Genomic DNA, 16,633 nt, shown 5'->3' with positions numbered 1-16,633 from the left:
GCGGTTCGCCGTCCCGGGCCAATGGGGGCGGCGGGAAGCGGCGCGGGCCGAGGGATGTGCTGGCCGCGGCTTCCCGCCGCCCCCATTGGCCCGGGACGGCGAACCGGGGCGAGTGGGGGCTGCAATCGGCTGAACCTGCCGCGTCAGCAGGTAAATAAACTGGCCCGGCCCGCTAGGGTGCTTATCCTGGCGAGCCGCGTGCCGAACATTGCCGACCCCTGCCCTAAGTGATTTGGCAAAGGCTTCGCAGTGCCTCATTGGCAAAGCAGGAATTTGAACTCAGGAAAACCTGGCTCCAAACGTTCAGACCATGCTGTTTGTTAAAGGTCCCAAATCTGCCTAGAACACTGAGACCTGACCAAGCGTGTAGCAGAGCCCGGAAAGAATCTGGTTCTTGCAACCCCAAAGATACTGCATGGGGTTGCAATATCTGTTACATCCCCCCCACCCTAGAGAGGTTATACAATCCCAGCTAAGCCCACAATACTACATAAAATTAAAGTATTTCAAGAATATTGCAAGAAATGTCCATGTCTGCCCATTTTATAGCTGGGTGAAAAATAGGCATAAAGAGGTGAAGGGTCACATTTTCAAAGGTGGCATCTAATTTTGATTGCCTCCATTTTCGATCCCATGGGCCTGATTTTTCAGGAGCATCCTGAGCTCCTGTTGCCTTACTTACAGTTGTAGATACTCAAAGACTTAGAAAATCAGGCCCCTGGCATTGAAAGTTGGGCACCCGAAATTACAGGGCATTTTTGAAAATGTGACTCGATGTAAATTGCCCACCGTTTCTGATAAGGAAATGGAATTCAGGACTTACAACTAGTTTTCAGTGTCATTTAATCACCTCCTACACTCTGGTGTGTTCTGACTAAGTCATAACCTCTCCTGGGTGTTATTGTGGACTGCTGAAGAAAGACATCTGCTCAGCTATCAATTACAGTCTGTTCAAGGACGTGAATAATTTGTAAAAATGTACTAAGGAGGAGATGGAGAATTATACTGAAAATATTAGAGGACTTTTGTGATACAGCCTCACCTTTAATTCTGCACTAGAGTTTGGCCACCCACTTTAAAAAAAAAAAAAAAAAAAGGAATACCAGAATTAAAACAAGATCCAGAGAAGAGGGACAAAAAATAATAGAAATATAAGGCAATTTCCGTATTAAGAGATTAAAAGGACTAGGAGGATTTGGTTTGAAAAGGGGAAAAAGATTAAGAAAAGACATGATACCGGTACATTAAAATTAGTTAATGGTATAGTTACGTTTATTGTGAATTTATTTGCTCAAGTTGGCAGTCAGTTTAACATATTTTTAATGTTAATTTTATGGAAGGTTTTACCTTGAGATTGTAAAAGCTCTATCTAGCATAGTTGTTTTGAATTAGATAATATCCACTGTGACAGACTGACAATATCCTGCACAAAGTCTTATGGAATTAAGATAAGTTTTATTGAGTGAAGTTAAATTTTACTGAATTAGCACCTGTGGGGTACATTGTATTAAAATGAGACTGTGTATGTGGTGTTGTAGTATTGTATATACCTTCTCTGACAGGGAGGGGGGATGCCAATGAACATCCCCCATTATCAGCCTTTGAAGCCTCTTCCCCTGCCCCAAGGAAAAATGCATATACTCTGAATACTCCAGAGAGAAAATATTATGATATAAAAGCCTAGGATTTAACTTGACTCAGAGCTTTCTTCCTGACAGGTCAAATGGACAGGACTCCTGGTCCACAGAGGACCCCAATCTTTAGGGGAGGATTGGAAGGACTGAGGCCATAAGACTGGGTAGTGTTCTGAGCTAAAGCTGTGATGAACTTGTAACCACGAGGCTGCGCCTAGGGTGGGGGAGTTCAAGGACTTATCCTGTCAGTACCCATGTTAGAGTTGGGATGAACTCTGGTAAGCTTTTTAGCATGCGTGCAGGTTCTTTTATTGTTTTTGTATGTTCTCTCTGTAATGCTCTTTACCTTCAGACTAAAGTAGGCTTGCTTAGAAAACTCCGTGTGGTACTTGTATCTGTAGCAATCACTCTATCAGTCTCTGAAGAGAAAGCAAGCAGCTCTGTTTAGGCAGACTCGGAAATACTCAGGGCCAGGGCCTCCGTGTCCTCTAGAAAGGCATTCTTGAGCAGTTGAGAGTGTAACGGGTTGGATCACAGAAACCCCCTTGGGAGCTGCCACCTGATGTAGTACCAAGACTACCCCTGCTCCTGTTTTCCCTGCCAGCTCAGGACTCCAGCACCCTGTCTTGCTGAGCCAGACACTCCCGTCTGCTCCAACACAGACCCAGGGTCTGAATCACTTGCCCCAAAGCTGCAAGTTTACCTGAAAACAGCTCACAGAAGTGTGCTTGTCTTTAGCACTCAGATGCCCAACTCCCAATGGGGTCTAAACCCAAATAAATCCGTTTTACCCTGCATAAAGTTTATGCAGAGTAAACTCATAAATTGTTCGCCCTCTATAACACTGATAGAGAGAGATGCACAGTTGTTTGCTCCCCCAGGTATTAATACATACTCTGAGTAAATTACTAAATAAAAAGTGATTTTATTAAATGCAGACAGTAGGATTTAAGTGGTTCCAAGTAGTAACAGACAGAACAAAGTAAGTCACCAAGCAAAATAAAATAAAATGCGCAAGTCTATGTCTAATCAAACTAAATACAGATAAGATCCTCACCAGTTCCAGAATGCTCCCTTTTACAGGCTAATCTCCTTTTAGCCTGGGTCCAGCAATCACTCACAACCCCTGCAGTTACTGTCCTTTGTTCCAGTTTCCTTCAAGTATCCTGGCGGGGGTGGAGAGGCTCCTTCTTTAGCCAGCTGAAGACAAAATGGAGGGGTCTCCCCCGGGTTTAAATAGACTCTCTCTTGTGGGTGGAGACCCCCCTTCTCCCTCCTATGCAAAGTCCAGCTCCAAGATGGAGTCCTGGAGTCACCTGGGCAAGTCACATGCCCCTGCATGACTCAGTCTTTACAGGCCGAAGCCATTGTCCACATGGTATCTTGCATGTCTCCAGGAAGACTTCTTATGTGGATTGGAGCATTCCAAGATGCATTGTTCCCCAAGTGTTTCCTGATCAGGTACTTAACCTGGTGAATTCCTTCCTAAAGAAGCTGACCAAATGCCTCCCAAAGCTTACTTAGAAACCAAGCAAGTATACAGCCCATATTCTTAACCTCAAGTAGAAAATGATATATATGTACAAATAGGATGAATAGATATAGTAGACCATAACCTTTACGGAGATATGTTACATGGCACAGGCAGCACAAAACATATTCCAGTTATATCCTACATACATTTATAAACACCCCCCCATAAAGCCTTATGGGGTACACTGTCACAGAGAGATTTTCAGAAAAGAAACAACTCTAAGCCCCCACTGCCTTTTTTTAGATTTACACAACCCTAGGTCAGTTCCTAACCCCATCCTCGACTGTCACTTCTTAATCGTTCATTTACCTGAGCGACGTCTTTTCCGTTCACCTTGTCCACCAGTGACTCCCATGAGCCAGGGTCACCTTCCTCCTCTACGGGATGGACAACGAGAGACCATCATGCTCATCAGTCTTCCTCATGAGTGGTTGGTTTTGACTTCCATGTGAGGTCCCAGGCTTTTAACCCATCAGTGATCTAGAGGCTGCTTTCTAAACACGGAATCTGGAGATGCCTGAGTGTACATGTTTAGCTGTTGAAAATAATTTATAGTCTATGGCTTGAGAGTGAATGAATATATTTTCCTGACCTCTTTTGCTTCCAGATTATCAGAGTTAGAGAAGTTTTGGTTGGGATTGTATTGCTTCCTTTGGATTTTCTCAAACTACTAGATCCCACTGTCTTCTGTGAAGTGAAAGATGACAGGAGTCTTAGGCTAGTCCTTCCCAGAAAGCAGCACCATTTGTTGTCACATTTGACAGCTAGCACCAAAGCCACCATCAACTATATAGGATTTGCAACCAAAAGCCACCTTCAGTAGAATACGATTCATGTGAGGAGTATATATTTGTTCTGTTAGATCATGAGTGTTTCCTCCAAGGATAGAGTCAACCCTGAAAGACCCAAAACAAAAGCTGATTATTTTCCATGCACCATCCGCCACATTTCTTGCTCACAGTCTTCTTGTAAATAGGTTCTACATCCAACTCGATGATTTCTTCACAGCGTGTGTTGAGTTTTTCGAATGGAACAGCTTGAATGTAGTGCTGAAAAATTGCAATTAAGGTTTCCAAGTCCACTTTTTTGTAGGAATATTGTGAAATATTCTCTGATGTTCATTTTTCCTGCATGAAGAGAGTGAAACACTTGTTATAGTTGTGCTGATCTCAAGGGATTCACCCCTGTTTTTGTAACGCAGGTTGCCTGACCTGCAAACTTCCCCCTTACCCTTGACTCTAGTGTTTTGAAAGAAAGCTAAGTCCATGCAGGAGATAAGAACAAGACTGAAACACTAGATTGGTGGGTGTCACCTGTTTTAGAAATATGTATTTACAAGGCATTCTCAAAATAGAGATAAGGTTAGGAGCTGATGAGAATTGTGCATCACCTTCTCAGCAAACTTCTACAAGTAAGGACCATCTTTTTATTGTTTTTGTACCATGCCTGACTCAATAGGGTCCTGGTCTGTAACTGGGGCTCCTAGGTGCTAGTGCAATAAAAATAATAATAATTAGTCTCTGGATTACATTACTGATCCCTTCACTCATCCGAACTCTAAATGGATTTGTTTTGTTTGCACTTTTTTAGATTTAATTTAACATTTTTCTGTGACTTGATTTTTTCCAGAGCCATTCAGCAATCTGTTATGGATTATTTGACTTTCAGTAAGAGCTGTGGTCACCTTAGAAAAGAGAGTTCTTTTCTCTTCCAGAAAAACTTGCCAAGAATCTGTTGATTAGAATAAGGGGAAAGTAAACACCTCCCAGCTATGTCCATTACACTAACTGCACCGTGTGAATTATAACCAAATTTCATACACAGAATCAGCAACTCAGAGCTGTGCTCCTGCAGCTCTGAAATCCAGTAGGAGTTTTATAGTACTTGGTTGACGTTTTGTTGAGTATATTGTCACACCTACACTGTGAGACTCTGCCGTGTGCGTGTATGAAACAGCCCTGTAGCTGAATACACTCTTGGGACTGATTTGTACTGCATAGAACAAAATGTTTCTGAACAGTAAAATGCTGTATTGCTTAAAGAAATATAAAATGGATTGGTTGGCTTTCCACATGTATTATTAGCCTGTCTTGCAAAACTGCATTTCTCCAGCTACACTGCATGCACGTTGTGCAGTGAGATTAATGTTGAAGCCTATCACATTACTGGAGCCCGAATGGGCTAGAATGTGATCTAATGACAGCTTATGTGTTGGCACATTGTTCCAGCAAATTTACTATTGTCAGTGAGTGCTTGCAAATGATATCATGCCTTTTGGAGCTAACGGCAGGGAGAGAGAAGCACCGCTTGTTACTCAAAAGACATTGACTGAGTGGAGAAAACCCAGAGAAGAGCAACACAAAGGAGAGGGTTGGGAGAACTGACTACTGAGGAAAGATTAGCAGAGTTAAATATGGACTGTTTGCCTCAGCAGCAATGAACAGGGAGCAGCCCACGAGTACCTGAAGGTTGTCAGCACTGAGGAGGGAAAGGAACGATTCAGCATAACAAAGGTTGCGGGCGGGGGCATTAACTAGCAGGAATATAAATTAATATATGGAAAATTTACACTTAGCAGGACAAACCTCCTGATAATGAGATGTCTCAGGCTATGGAATAGTCTTCCAAGTGAAGTAGTTGAAACTACATCCCTGGGTATATTTAAAAGCTACTAAACTTGTGTTAATCTAAATCGAGAGATGAGTGGGATTTTCAAAAGTCTCAACATTGGCGTTGCTCCCATGGAAGTCAGTGGGAGCTTCTCCATGCACTCCCAGAGGAGCACAGTTAGGCTAATGCTGAGCACTTTTGAAAATCTCACTCCAGGTGTACAATTGGGAATAATGCTATCTTGGCAGGAAAGTAGACCAGATGACCTAACAGGCCTCTTCATCTATAGCCTGTACCAGCCTGATGTCAACTATTGGTTTCCCAGCAGTGTAACTCAAAATTTCAGTGAAGTAACTCCTGATTTACACTGGTATGAGGTCAGAATCAGGCTCTATGATGAAACAACAGAGGAAAATGTAATATAATAGAGAAAAAGTTCCCCATTGAGAGGCAGGAGAGGGGGAAAATTATCACCTCAGAATAGCCAAAGTGACCACAAAAAATGTGGCAGCACTTTTGACACCACTTCCTGCATTGCCCCCCTTCCTCTCCCTCCCTTTGTTTGAGGAGGGGGGCACTCTGCCACAGCCTCCTCAGCTATCCAGAGCTGCAGCATCGTCGCCTCACAGTCAGTCCCCAGGATGCTGTAGGACTCTGCAGAGAGTCTGTTATTTCTGTTCAGATTTTTGGTCCAATATTCATCTCTGGGTGAGAATGTCCACTCACTATGAATAGGCCAAGCTGTTCCAGACAGAACCTGGTAAATCTGCTTGGCCTGATGGGCCTGAATTATTTTTTTAATGTGTGGCACCTACTTGAGTTTTACTTTGTTCAAGAAGCTATAAGTTTGCTGTTGGATCAGAGGCAGCTTTGGGGAAGAGATTTGATTCTACCTCTTAGTCAATAGTATTGGGCTTAGGCCCTGCAGGTTACCTTCATATGTTGTCACTCATCCCAGAGCCATTAGCCATAGTGCCATTGGCCCAGTTGCAAGGAAGGAAGGAGCTAGATCAGGGTTTCTCAAACAGGGGTCGCCGCTTGTGTAGGGAAAGCCTCTGGCGGGCCGGGCAGGTTTGTTTACCTGCCCCGTTCGCAGGTCCGGCCAATCGCGGCTCCCAGTGGCCGCGGATCACTGCTCTGGGCCAATGGAGCTGCTCGAAGCGGCGCGGGCTGAGGGACGTACTGGCCACCGCTTCCAGCAGCCCCCATTGGCCACACACCTACACAATCTTGCCAAACACAAGGGCTCGCTATGCTAGCCAGTTAATGAGCTACTTTGCAGGTTATTGGCTAGGGCACTGGATTGGGAGTCAGGAGACCTGGATTCTATTTCTGGCTCTGCTACTGACAATGTGTGTGACCTTGGGCAAGTCACATCACCCCTCTGTGCCTCCATTTCCCTTTCCACCATTTCTTTGCCTCTGTCTATCTAGATTGTAAACTCTCCAAGGTTGGAACAGTCCCTCACTGGGTATATGTACAGTGCCTAGCATAATGGGTGTGTGAGTGTTTGTGTCTCTGGTATAAAATCACTGGCTTCATGAGTGTAGACAAGTGGAAATCATACAAGCCATGTGCCTTTCATTTTAAATTTCCTAGAGCAAGTGTCCCTTCTTGTGACAGGCTGGATTGCTCTGTGCAACTGCTCTCACCGCACTAGTGATCATACTGAAATGAGAGCAAGCCCTGGTATACTAGGTAGTCTGTGTGTTACCAGTCTCTATTCCAAACCTGGATTGCCAAAAATATAGGCCCTGAATCTAATCTGACTCATTTATTTTGTTCCCACGGCAGCAGGATTTCATTCAGCATTCATGGGATCAGCTAGCAAGATTCACACATTAACTCTGTCTCTCTGCGAACTGCCCTGGGAATATCTGTATCTTCTCATAATTAGAATGAATAGTAAGAAATAATTCCTCACTGCTAACATTCATGAAAAACTTGCAAAGTATGAGTCTCTTGTATGCAACTAAACTGTTCATTTGATGTAAAGTTGCATTGCATCTGAGATTGGAGCTGATTTTTCTCCACTGCCATTGGACATGCTTAGTTTAAGTCTCAAACGTTTTAGCTTAAAAACACATAAACTTGATACATTTACTTAGAAAAGTCTGGCTGCTGCCTTGCAACACATTTCACTCGGTTTATTTTTAAAACTTAAACTTCCCCAATATGAATAGCAGAAGTAGGTGCAAGCACTGGAATGCTGCAGCCACAAAAACAAGTCATTTCTTCATTCAAGTGGAGGGGGGGTTCTATTCCCAGCCAGCCCCTGAGGATACATCTACACAACCAGCAGCAGCCCATGGCAGCAAGCCTCCCAATCCAACTCGACAGACTCGGGCTCCTGCTACAGCATTAACAACAGCTGTAAGAGACCGTGCTTTTATGTTGCACCTCGGGCTGGCGTTCAGGCTCTGAAGCCTAGAGATGGGGCTGGACTTCAGCTTCGGAGCTCCAGCCCAAGCCTCAATGTCTACACAGCTCTTTTCAGCACCGTAGCGTGAGCCCGCGTCCGTCGCCCTGGGCTCAGGGGTTCACTGCTGTGGACAGTGTAGACAGCATACCCTGAATTATCTGAGCCCATGTGGCTGCTCTGCCTTTAAGACTCCAACAGCTGCGATAACATTAAGAAAAGACCAAACTGTTGACATGTGAGAGTGTGGGTTTGCTGAATGACCCAGGCTTGGCCCAGTGATCTTATCAACTCCTCTCTGAGCAATAAGTCCGGAACAGTGTGCACCGAAACAGTTGACAGAGAAGTGTTTAGCTGTGTAACAGGCCACAGGTTGCAGGGAGAGTGACTGGAGGAAGAGTCAACCAGGGGTATGTCTGTGTTGCAGTCCTGGAGTGTGATTGCAGCTCAGTTTTAGTCTAGCTAGCTTGGGTTCTGGAGGCACGGCATGCCATGGCTTCACGGCTGGATTCCAGCTTGGGCATGTTTGCCCGAGCTGCCATCACACCTTGTGGCTGTGGATATACCCTAAGAGATTGGTCCTTTTGGTTCCCGCTGCTAAAGCTGTTTTTGCAGGGTTATGACACACTGGAAATATCTGTATGACCGTGTAGAAATCTTATCTCTGACTTGATTGCCTCATTCAGGTTTATACTGCTGCCTGACCAGTTGCATAGAGTTAAATCAAAACAGACTGTAAAGGGGGGTTGTTAAGGAACCCAGGAACAGTAAAACAATGACACAGATAAGACAGTCTCTGAGGTGCCCACTTAAAGGCGTTAAGACAACAAGGGCTTGGCCATCCGTTGGGGAAAGAAGCGGGAAGCATCCAGCCTAAGATGGATGCCGGAACCATCCAGCTTAAGGTATTTTTCTCTTCCCAGGGCTGACTGAGTTCAAAAGACCCTCAGGGGTTAAAAAGCTGCCCTGGCAGAAAGGGAGGGAGGGGGAATACGGTCAGCTCAGCTGGCAGGGATACAGCGTCAGCGAGGCTGACAGACCAACTGTCCTGAGAGCCAGGGTCTGCAGCCAGCTAGCTGTAACGTGGTACCCGGAGAGAATAGGGGACACATAGGCTTAGTCGTGTCTACCTCAGGACTGGATGGGGAGTGCCAAGCATAGGTAAAACAATATGCGTGTAGGTCTCTCTGTTATTTTTTAAATCTACTCTCAGCTCTGTGTACTGTTTGGGCAAATAAATCATATTTTGATTTAGAGAAATGGCTTCGGTGTCACTGCATAGTGTTACGGACCACTGGCTCCCAAAGGAGAACTCTGGCAGGGTTACGCCCACCGTCCACAGGGAGCTGCTCGGTATCATGGTATACCAGGGAGGTATAACTCAGAGAGCCAGTCAGAAAGTGGTTGGATTGCACTTCAGACTCCTGCCCCAAGGAGGTGTGGAGGAACAGGCCTGTCACTTGGAAGGGGTGCACTCTGGGGACTGGAAAAGGCTCTCAGAAGGAGGAGCAGCCTACCTAGGTACTGTGACAAGAGGAGGGTCTGGAACTGCACAACAGCCCCTTCTGGGCCATCACTCCAGCCCAGGTGTGGGGATCCACATTAGCTGGTGGACTGGCTCACCACAAATTTCCCCTCCGCACTGGCTTGTGTAGAGCTGGCATGAAGTCCTGGCCCACCCTGTGCAGAGTACCCTGCCTACTCCTAAGAAGCCTTTCCCACCCACCCCTCATACACATGGAAGTGCAGCGGTCCCTGCAAGGTGGGGGCCTGCCATGGTGCGAGTACTGCTGAGTGAATTCTCCGTAAGTGTGTGTAACTTCCCAGGTGCCCTTGGCCAGCTGAGATGACCAGCTGGGTTCTGCCAGCACGTAATCACCAGGTGTCAGTATTTCTGTGAGTAACATGTTATCTGCATGCATAGCTGGGATATTTGGCCTAGTAGTTTCCTCCAGCACTTCTTCTGGATCTGAGCATCAGGCCTGTCTGTCAAACTGCTCCATCCAGCTGAGTCTGTGTTGCCTGCATTTCCCCCATTCTTTGGGAACCCTAACATTTCCCATGTGTTGTTCAAACATGCCCACAATAACTTACGTTTGGGCCGGAGGAGAGGAGCACTCTGCAGCCCAGTCTTTCAGGTAGCCCTCAGGCCCAGGTGTAGTGCAGCCATTCTCTACGTGGCCTATTGACTAGGATGCTATTCTGAGACTGAACAGACCTGACTTCAAATCCCTGCTGTGCCACAGCCCCTCTGTGTGACCTTGGACAAGTCACTTAGGCCCAGATCCTCAAAGGTATTTAGGTTCCTAATTTCCATTGAAATCCTGAATACCATTGAGGATCTAGGCTTTAGTCTCTCTCTCTCTTTTTTTGAAGATATACCGATCTCATAGCGCTGGACAGGACCCTGAAAGGTCATCGAGTCCGGCCCCCTACCTTCACTAGCAGGACCAAGTACTGATTTTGCCCTCCCTAAGTGGCCCTCTCAAGGATTGAACTCACAACCCTGGGTTTAGCAGGCCAATGCTCAAACCACTGAGCTATCCCTCCTTCTCCCCACCTCAGTTCCTCCTCTGTAAAATGGGGATAATAGTGCTTTCCTAGATATGGGATGCTTGTAAGGATAAATACATTAAAGATATGACAGTAATAAGGGTGATATACATACTTAAGATAGCTAGAGTTGATGTCTCTTATATTATGATGTGTGATGGGACACCCATGTTGCTAGCTAGACCCTGCAAGAATTTCATTTGAATATTGGGACACCCTGCAATGAATCTGTTTCTATGGTGATTCACTGTATGTTCTTGCTTTAGAATTTCATCTCCTCTTGTGGCAGGAAGAGGAAAGGCATGAGCAGTTATAAATAACCATCACACAGCCAGGCTGACTGGATTTGTCATGTGAGAGTCTGGGGGCACGTGAATGTCGCAGCGGATGGTGCAGTGGGAAGTTATTCTGTCTACATGGAACACTTCACGTTTCTGTTCCTTTAACCACATTTAACTGATGTGAGCCCATTTTTTGTGACTGCTCAGCATTTTTATCATATCTTTCAAATGACACCACCGATGAATGGATGGAAAAATACCTATTAGCTGAGTGAGTCAATTCCCCTTGAAGGAAAGGATACAGTCTCCTGATAGAGGCCCTATCTGATAGTAAACTGATACTAAGCTTGATTTTAATGCAAAAGCTTCTTTTTAATAATTCATCATCAACAACCAGAATATTAAATGACTTTTTACCTGAAAAGGAATCTGGGCTGCTGGTCAATAAAAACAACAGAACACGGGTCACTTCCTGTGCCCCTCACATATGGAAGCAATCCCATTAACTCATGTATCAATTACGTGTATGACTAAGATTTTGTTAGCCAGCAGCCCCTGTTATTAACCAGTGCATACAATGGCTACAACCACGCACATCACACAACAATATGGGCCTCAGATATTTTATTGTACAAGGCTGGTCTTCATAAAATATTTCTGAACGTACAAATAATCATGACAAACGGAAGAGTTTTTATGAATGTTTAGTTGTTTTGGGCAGGGGAATAACAGCCCTTCCCAAGTCTCAGTGATGAGTGTAGGACCAATTGGTAGATTGATTAAAAAGAAATGACCAAGTTCTTCCTGAAGGAGAGTAAAAGTCATTATGCTGAGTAGAAATCACATGCATTTCAAGGGGACGGTGGGTTGCAGAGAGACCATGGCTGGGTCAGGATTATAAATGCAAAAATATGTGGTCCGTGCCTCAAAAATTGTTCCCTAGAATTGCCCCTTTGTGGTTATATTATGGAGATGCTGCAGGTTATGTGGGGAGCCACAAAAGGGGCAGGAAATTCCCACCCAGTGCTGCAGTTGTGTTCATCCATGGCAATTTTGATAGCTGCAAATAGTCAGTCCCTAAGTATTAATCCCGGTATATCACAGCTGTGCAGCTATGTGACTACGTAGTGAAAGACCCCTTTCCTAATGCAATTGCAAAAGAGGGTAGACCTAGGGTGACCGTGGCAACCTGAACTCTGAATGTCCTAGCATCTCTGGATATTAAATTTCAGCTGTAATGTAGCATTTCTTTAGAGCCTGGGTATGTTTTGCTCTACATGGCAGTGCAGGGGAGCAAGGAAGCATAAGGGGATTCCTTGCGTTGCCTCCTCACTTTGCCATTCTGCATACGGAAAGGGCAGCTCCATGGGGTTAAAGAAGCAGGGAAGGAGCAGAAACTTGCCTCCAGCCCACACACCCATCCCAACCCCATGTACCAGCCAGCGCAGTGGAGCCCACACAGAGTGGAAAGTACTCTGCTACTGGCATAAGCCTGGAAGACTTAATTTACCAGCTGAAGCCAGGGGAGAAGCAGGGAAGCAATTGTAGCTCCAAGAGTCACAATTTCTTTGCTGGGGTAGCACTGCTACATGCCACCCATTGTTCTATGCTAGCCAGAAAGTGACAGCCTAGCCCTTCATTTTTTGCAATAATTGGATGCTGGGAAAGAGATTCTATTTGATGTAGCTGTATCAAATTATATTCTGGCCAAGAAACTAAACCATAGACAATCTGCTGCTGTTAACTGGGATGAGTTTATGATCTAGCATTACTCTGAATTTGTCTTTCACTGTTTTTAACACCTCCTCATCTGTAAGTGTTGTGGTTTCCACCAGATCCATGTTCTCCTTGTAATTGTATTTAACCTTGGTGAGTTTCCACCCAACTAAAGCCCAAAGGCCATCACTGGTCTGGAGGCTGCAGATGGACTTTTTAACGAACAGAGAATCTGGAGATGTCTGGAGATACACACTCTGGGGCCTGAAATCTTCTATCTCTCGTGGCTCAAGGGTAAACAGGTAAACTTTCTTACATGCATTTTTTTCCAGATTATTGGAATTAGAGAAGCTTTGGTTGGGATTGTATTGCTTCCTTTTGATTTTCTCAAAGTACCAGATCCCATTGTCTTCCATGAAGCGAAAGATGCCGGGAACCTGGGGCTGGTCTTTCCCAGAAATCAGCTCCATTGGCTGCCACATTTGATAGACCATTCCAAAGCCGCCGTCCACTATGTAGGCTTTCCCATCCAGGACCACCTTTAGCAGAAGGTGATTAATATGATGATTATATGCATTTTCTTCTGGGCTGTAAACTTTTGCTCCTATAATGGTGGTATCATATCCCAGCGTTTTCAGAACCCAATATAAAAGATGGTTGTTTTCCATGCACCAGCCACCACGTTTCTTCTTCACTATTTTGTCATAAACTGGTTCTAAGTCTAACTCGATGGTTTCCCCGCAGTGGATGCTGAGGTTTTCAAAAGGAACAGCCCTGATGTGGTGCTGGAATATTGCAGTCAAGGTCTCCAAATCCGGATTTTTGTAGGAGCCATTATAAGAAATTCTGGTGAAATATTCCGTGATGTTCATGTTACCTGTATGGTGAGTAAAAGAACAATTGTGTGTGTCTGAAATGCTTGGATGAGTGTCACCATCCGTCATAGGAGCAGAATGTCTTTACACCCTGATTGTTTAAAATGACTAAGCCCCTTACAGAAGACAAGGAGACGAGTTTGTTTGTTTTACCTTTGTGCCTAGTGACTTCAGGTGTGCTAGGCACACTACATACACATTTTAAGAGGTACTTCCTGTCCAGAAGAGCTTACTATCTAAATAGACCAGTCAGACAAAGGAAGTGATATTGTTCCCATTTTTCAGGTGGGATATTGAGTCAGGGAGACAACTGTGGCCCACATTATCAAAGATATTTAGGTGCCTACCTCAGGGGGAGTTAGATGCCTAAATACCTTTGAGGATCTGGGTTTAAAGGACGCACTCAAGGTCATAGTGGGAGCCAGAAACCACACCCAGCGCTCCTGAGCCCTGATCTAGTTCTTTAACTGCAAGGCCAGCCTTCTAGGCACTGCTTGGTTAAATATTTCCTGTGCTATTCATGCTGGTTGGCAGAGGGCACTCATCCCACTGTCTTCTGCTCTTACTGCTGACAGGAGCTAGAAGCAGATTCGCACTCCTGGTGCTGTGGCCTTTCAGTGAGCCTGGCAGCTCCATTCTCCTCTCATTAGCAGGGGTGAATGGGAGGGGCTCGTTTTCTGCCTCTTACTCACCACCATCCCTGGTGGCTCAGCTCCCCAGCTTTGTGCCTCACTGGTCTAAGTGAGGTGTTAGGAGCAGGAAGGAGACGCTCACTTTCCAAAAGAAGGAAATCAAGGACCGTGACAGAGCATCATCTCCACCGCGGCTTTTCCCCTCCACTACATAATGTGAGATACAGCAGGGAGGATGGGTTGCCCTTATTCTCCCTTCTCACTGTTCCTTCCCACAATCTTCAGAGGCAACCAGCAGGCCCTGTGCCTGGAAGTCAATTGTCAGGAATGGGCAAGTAGATCTACAGCCCCTTTACCTGACAGCAGCAGGACCTGGCTCTCTCCGTCTGCACCGTTGTTCCTGCTTTTTAGAAACCCTGGGGCTTGAGAGGGAGCCCCAAATGCACTGGGATTAGGGAATGCGCCACCCATCAATTCAACGCACTCTGGGGTCTCCCAAACTTCAGTGTACAAAGGGCCGTGTGGCCAGCAATGAGACCAGGTTCTCCTTCCCACTGCTGGGGGAATGAAAGACAAGCCAGCCAGCAACCACTGCAGATCAGATCAAGGTGCGCAGGCTAGCTGGCTGTTCCCAGAATATAATGTCCCGGGTGGGCAGAGATCACTACTCAAGATCACAGCTCATGGTAAGCAATGCAGGAAAGAAGCCAGGACCTGGTGGAGAAAACCCAGGGGATTGGTGGCCCTTTGGGGAGGGAACAGGGATTTTGATATGGACAAATAGGCTAATAGTTATACCCAGAGGCTCAAAGAGTTAAAACCACCAAACATCAGCCTACTCTGAGGATCAGATTCAGAATGACTGGTCAGAGCACAGATGATTGATCTGAGAGGCCTCAAACATTCTCAGGTGCCTTCTGTGCCTTAAGATAAAGGTGTCCTAAACCCAAGGGATAAAAATCCCATTGCGCTGCTCTCTAGGTAGACTTCCTCCTATGATTCATGTATTTAAAACTTCCTACACTAAGGATATAAGAAGTATTCAATCTGGATAAAGTTATCAGTATGCAGTACTGAAAAACCCCATCATATGAAAGAAATGGGGGAAATACCCCAAATATAAAACAGTATTGCTCCCAATTAGAACAATATGCAGGCAGGATCAGAAATGTCCCCAACTGGTGCTGTTCAGAATGTATAGAAATGTAAATTGTAGCTATCCCAGTATCGTCAACCCCAAAGGTTCAAATGTCAGGCCCCCCAAAATCACACGATTGGCTTAAAAATCATGAGATTTTAAAAAATAATACATTTGGGTTCCTTTTCTTTACGTTCTGGAACTGGCGCATTTAGGGGTTACATTTTCAAGCTTTTCACAGCAACCAGGAGGTCTAGAAAAAAAAATTTTTTTTTTAAATGAGATCTGAGATTCTCAAGTAATAACCTGATTCCAGCTTTGAAATTGTTAAGAAAACCACCAAATATCACAAGAGTTGTCAACACTGCTATCCAACTTCACTTCCTTTTGTTACTTTTCTGGTAGAAGTAAAAACAGTGTTTTAAATGATTTTTCCTCTTTAAGGGAAATCTTACTGTGTTGTTACTACTCTAATTTTAAATGTATTGAAAGTATGTTGGCTTTGAAAACAAAATAAAATGTATTATTGCTTACATCTATCAGAACCAGGCATAACATCAGAAGTGTTTGAATCTGTCCATCTGTCATGGTTATTTCTGGGTCACCTTTCACACTGGCATCTGAACCAAGTCAGATGATGTGAATGTGTATTCTGGCTGGGCTGATAATTGAGAGAATAAGCCAGTAAGTCTGTTACACTGACACAAGAGAAGTCAAGTCTGAAATTGGCTGCAGATTCCCTCTCAGTTCTTATGCAGTGTAGCCGTTTCCTGCAATGTTTGTTCATAGGCCAGATCTGAATGCACATTTATGACCAAGTCAGCCACAAAGATTCTGGGTTTAAAAGGTGTCTTACCTGTAAAAACAGTTCAACCACAAGTGTATCAGTTTTCACTCTCTTGCTTCTTTAGGCACTAAACCGTCTGGCCCGGTTTTCAGTCCTTTATGCAGTGAAGAACTTGGGAACAGACAACAGTTCTCCAGCTTCTCTTGAGAGAAATTCCTTCTTTCATCACGTCACTTTCACTCTCTTCTGTAACTGACCAATGCCAGAGGAGGGAGGAGTTCAGCTGTAGTGAGCTAGCAAATTTTAGTTGCACTGACGTAATGAGGATTCTAACTCTACTCGTTAGAACACACACTGCTTTGTCTTTTTCAGTGGCTAAATCTACTGGTTGGCTGTCGGGGACAGGGAGAGTTATTTGTTTCAATAACATTATAATATCGGAGGATGGTACTTT

General features: G+C 44.9%; 1 protein-coding gene and 1 pseudogene across 1 annotated transcript; both read right to left on the bottom strand.

Annotated features, from left to right (window-relative positions):
- Positions 1-3,640: 3,640 nt before the first annotated feature.
- On the bottom strand, positions 3,641-10,616 carry LOC112106862 (annotated as a pseudogene).
- A 2,022-nt stretch (positions 10,617-12,638) lies between these two features.
- LOC113409568 (arylamine N-acetyltransferase, pineal gland isozyme NAT-3-like) lies at positions 12,639-16,397 on the bottom strand. The gene is made up of 2 exons (XM_026663644.1): positions 16,249-16,397; positions 12,639-13,624 (listed from the first exon to the last, which is right to left on the bottom strand). The coding sequence occupies exon 2, from the start codon at positions 13,617-13,619 to the stop codon at positions 12,747-12,749; it is 873 nt and encodes a 290-aa protein (XP_026519429.1). The 5' UTR covers positions 13,620-13,624; positions 16,249-16,397; the 3' UTR covers positions 12,639-12,746.
- Between the last annotated feature and the right edge of the window lie 236 nt (positions 16,398-16,633).

The sequence above is a fragment of the Terrapene carolina genome, unplaced genomic scaffold (genome assembly GCF_002925995.2).
Source record: "Terrapene carolina triunguis isolate 2854851 unplaced genomic scaffold, T_m_triunguis-2.0 Scaffold33891, whole genome shotgun sequence".
Taxonomy (NCBI): domain Eukaryota; kingdom Metazoa; phylum Chordata; order Testudines; family Emydidae; genus Terrapene; species Terrapene triunguis.
The sequence above is the reverse complement of the archived record's forward strand: the minus strand, read 5'-3'. Positions and strand labels throughout refer to the sequence as shown.